A 3,947-nucleotide genomic window follows, 5' to 3' on the forward strand; every position below is an offset into this window, starting at 1 on the left:
ATGACCTCAGATTTCATCATTGGATTCATTGAAGATTCAAGAACACCCATCTAGATCGTAATTACTTTTCCGTCTTGCAATTTTTATTCAAAACTCACTAGTACAATATGTTCTATTTCTATTTTGCTATTTACTTTCAATTTAGCATGAGTGGCTAGATTTCTAATCATCCACTTTGATGAAACTTGACGAATGATATGATTGCAATATTTTAATTCATGAGTTGATTTAGTTATCGTTGTGTCGTGATCTTTATCAATTAATTCCTTGTGATTTATTCTTTGATGTTAATGGTTTATGTGTTCATCATTAGTGGTACTAGGTGAATATGTTTATCATTTTAATTCGATTTTTGGTTGTCACCGGTTCTTAAAATGACGGTGAATGTCAATTATATATATTAGGAATTAATCAGTAAATTGCTAGTTTAATTTAGGTGTTTGGGTGATTTGCGAGCGGTTGGTGGTACCACGTGAGCATTTTTATCCTTTCACGATTATCTTGTCAACTCTAAAGAATTTTTCCTTAAACGTGTGCAATCATTACTGAAGTCAAGTGGAGTCGAAGTGGATGAGCTTTATTTGGATTGTCTGAAATTTCTTTACTTTTAATCGTCTTGTCATTTAAATTTCTTTAATCACAAACTGTCAACACTCGGTAGCAATTCGGCTACGATTCCATCCTGTTTCTAAAACTACTTTAGCAACAATTACTTCAAAACCAATCCCTGCGAACGACCTCGGATTTACTTTATAGCTATACTACATACGAACGGGTTCACTGCCCGAGAGTGTGTAGTAGTCAGTTTTAGGGTATTTCGTATTTATAAATTTAAAACTCGATTTTGCACATCAAGTTTTTGGCGCCGTTGCAGGGGATTGTGTGCCGATTTAGTTGTTAATTTAGTGGTTTGATCCTTTCTCATGCATGAGGAAGTTACTTTTTTATTAATTTAGTTTTCTTGTCTTATCACAGGTGCATTTGACGTGTTTGTGTTAGCTGTGTTTGCATGCATATTTCTTAGTTGTTGAACTTGCGTTATTCGGGTCTACCTTTACATAGTCCATTGTCTACTCCAAGAAGGCCAAGAGGACGCCTGTTTAACTTCACTGAAGCAACAACACCAATACCAACACCATTTTCACCTATAGCTAAACCCACTCTTGATTCAGACGAGGAAGGGTTTTTTTTGACGAATTCTTCAAATTAGAAGTTAAGCAACAGGACATGGCTGACGAACAACTAAGGGATCCAAATGACACTCGCTATGGCGAGAGGACTCGAACTATTCCAACCACCCGTGGCTCCGCCATTAGACCTCCGGCCATTGATCATACTTTTAATTTGAAAGGAAATCATCTCAAGAGTATAGAAGAGCAACAATTTGATGGAAAAAGGAAATGTGATCCTTACCAACACTTGGATAGGTTTGAAAAGTTGGCTCGGCTTTATCAATATGGTCAAAATCAAATGAATGCCGTGAAGCTTGAGACATTTCCCATTTCAATCGTCGGAGAAGCACTTGATTGGTTCAATGATCTTCCAGAGAATTCAATCACTACTTGGGACCAACTAAAGGAGGCTTTCATTGGAGAGTTTTACTCACTTAGAAATCAAAGAAGGTTGGAAAATATGATAAGGTCTTTTGAACAAGATGATGGGGAAGATGTGGTGGATGCTTGGGTGCGTTTCAAGGAAATGTTGAGAAATTGTCCAGACCACAATTTGACTAGGGAACACTATGTGGAGCTTTTCTTTGATGGGTTAAATAAGAGGTCTAAACAAGAATTGGGATATGCTTTTGGGGGTAGTTTCAATAACATTACACCCAATGAAGGTTATCAGATCTTAGAAGATACGGCAAAGGATAACTCAACTATGGATGATGAAAGGTTCTTGAATAATGAAAGGAAGATGAAGAAAGGTACAAGAGAAGGGAAAGTTGCAAAGGCTAAAGCTAGCAATGACTCGGGGGTTATTGGAGAGATTTAGTCGCTCTCTGTGCGCATGGATAAGGGATTCGCTGCTCAAGAGAGTAGGTTTAGAGCACTTGAGAGGGATGTTAAGGTTTTAGCCGATGGGTGTGACCATTGTGGTGATATGCACTATTCTGATGAGTGTCCAAATCGGGCACCCGAGGATGTGAACTATGTTCAGAATCAACCCCAAGGGAACTTCCACCGCAACATGGGTTTCCAAAACCGAACTTCAGGTAATCCTTCTTATAACTCTTCTTTTCAGACTAACAATACTCATTTTTCAGGTAATAGGTGGCAAAGAGATAGTTATCAGAATCAACCTCAACAGCAGACTCAACAAGGCCAAGGATCATGTTCTTCTTCTTCTTCTAATGCCGATCCAAATGCCGAGTTGAGGGAGATGATGAAGCAGTTGGTTAGTAATCAAGCTGAAACAAACACTAGCATTCAAATGATCAGGGGTGATACTAAGGCTTTGAGTGAGAGGTTGGATCAGATAAATGGGAAGGTGGAGATCAACATGAAAAATTAGTGTGTTAACTTCAAGGATCTTGAAAGTATGATGGCAGCTCTTGCTAGACCCACGGGGACTCTCCCTAGCAACACACAGCAGAATCCTAGACCTCAGTTCAGTCAGGGACATAAATACACTCCCCTTCTAGTCCGTAATGAGCAAGCCAAAGCCATCGCCACTCGCACTGGTAGGTCTTATGACCCACCTCCTATGCCTAATGTTGTTGTTTCAGATGTGCAGGATAAAGGAAGCGATGATGTTTATGTTGATGAAGAGATCGATATGGAGGAAGATCCGACCGTGAAGACTCCAGTCACTCCTCCAAAATTGGTTGTGGCGCCAGAGGTTAAACTATATAAGCCAAAGATACCATTTCCACAGAGGTTCAAGAAAGCAAAGCTGAAGGAGCAATATAACAAGTTTGTGGACATGATCAAAAATATTCATATTAATGTTCCTTTAGTTGATCTCATTTAGGGGATGCCCAATTATGCCAAGTTCATTAAGGAGCTTGTGACAGACAAAGGGAAGTTTGATGAGGCAAAGGCTACTTTTCTTTATGCCGAGTGTTTTGCTATGTTGCAGAACCGCATTCCACCAAAGCTTGAAGACCCAGGGAGTTTACTTATCACTTGCTCTATTAGAACTCTTACTTCGAAAGTCCTAGCTGATTTAGGGGCTAGCATCAATTTGATGCCTTACTCAGTTTATATCAAGTTGGTTTTAGGAGTCCTTCGTCCTACTCGCATGAGCATTAGACTTGCTGACCATTCATTTCAGTATCCCATTGGGATTGCTGAGAACATGACTACCTGAGTAGGCCATATTGTGTTTCTAGTTGACTTCGTTATCCTCGAGATGGAGGAAGATACGAATGTCCCTCTAATTCTTGGACGCCCATTTCTTAATACCGCGGATGCTATCATCCGTGTGAAAGACAAGGAAATCTCTTTGGGCGTGGGAACTGATAGGATTGTTTTTAATGTTGAAAAGTCTATCAAGCATTCATATTCTGATGATGAGACTTGTTTCAGGATTGATGTCGTTGATGATGCATTAGATCAAGAATTTCAGGAATTCATGGAGACAGATATTGGAGAGGAAGAGATTGCTAATTTAGGATCTGGAGACATTACTGATAAAGATTTGTTTGCTGAGGTCATGGCATTGAGCTCAGATGAGTCACCTCCCGGGGAGGAGACTTTTGAGGAAGTTGTAGCTGACGGAAGTTCAAGGGTACCTAATTCTGTTGATGTACCACCTACCGACTTGGAGCTTAAGCCACTTCAGACCCATCTAGAGTATGCATATCTGTCAGGTGAGTCTTATCTTCCAGTGGTTATCTCGTCATCACTCTTGAGTGATGAGAAGATCGTCTCTTGTCTGTGCTTGGAAGACCACGGATATTCCAGGTATCAGTCCTAATTTTTGCCAACATAAAATTGATTTTCTTG

The 3,947-nt window shown here is 39.8% G+C and overlaps 1 protein-coding gene and 1 non-coding gene across 2 annotated transcripts; one reads left to right on the forward strand and one right to left on the reverse strand.

Annotated features, from left to right (window-relative positions):
- Positions 1 to 1,620: 1,620 nt before the first annotated feature.
- Positions 1,621 to 1,727, reverse strand: LOC122609592. Its single transcript, XR_006325343.1, has one exon. It is a non-coding gene; the product is annotated as a small nucleolar RNA R71 (small nucleolar RNA).
- An 814-nt stretch (positions 1,728 to 2,541) lies between these two features.
- Positions 2,542 to 3,309, forward strand: LOC122609021. The gene is made up of 2 exons (XM_043782081.1): positions 2,542 to 2,838; positions 2,971 to 3,309. Exons 1-2 carry the CDS (start codon positions 2,542 to 2,544, stop codon positions 3,307 to 3,309), a joined length of 636 nt encoding a protein of 211 aa, XP_043638016.1.
- The last annotated feature ends 638 nt before the right edge of the window (positions 3,310 to 3,947 follow it).

Source organism: Erigeron canadensis, chromosome 7 (genome assembly GCF_010389155.1).
Source record: "Erigeron canadensis isolate Cc75 chromosome 7, C_canadensis_v1, whole genome shotgun sequence".
Classification (NCBI taxonomy): domain Eukaryota; kingdom Viridiplantae; phylum Streptophyta; class Magnoliopsida; order Asterales; family Asteraceae; genus Erigeron; species Erigeron canadensis.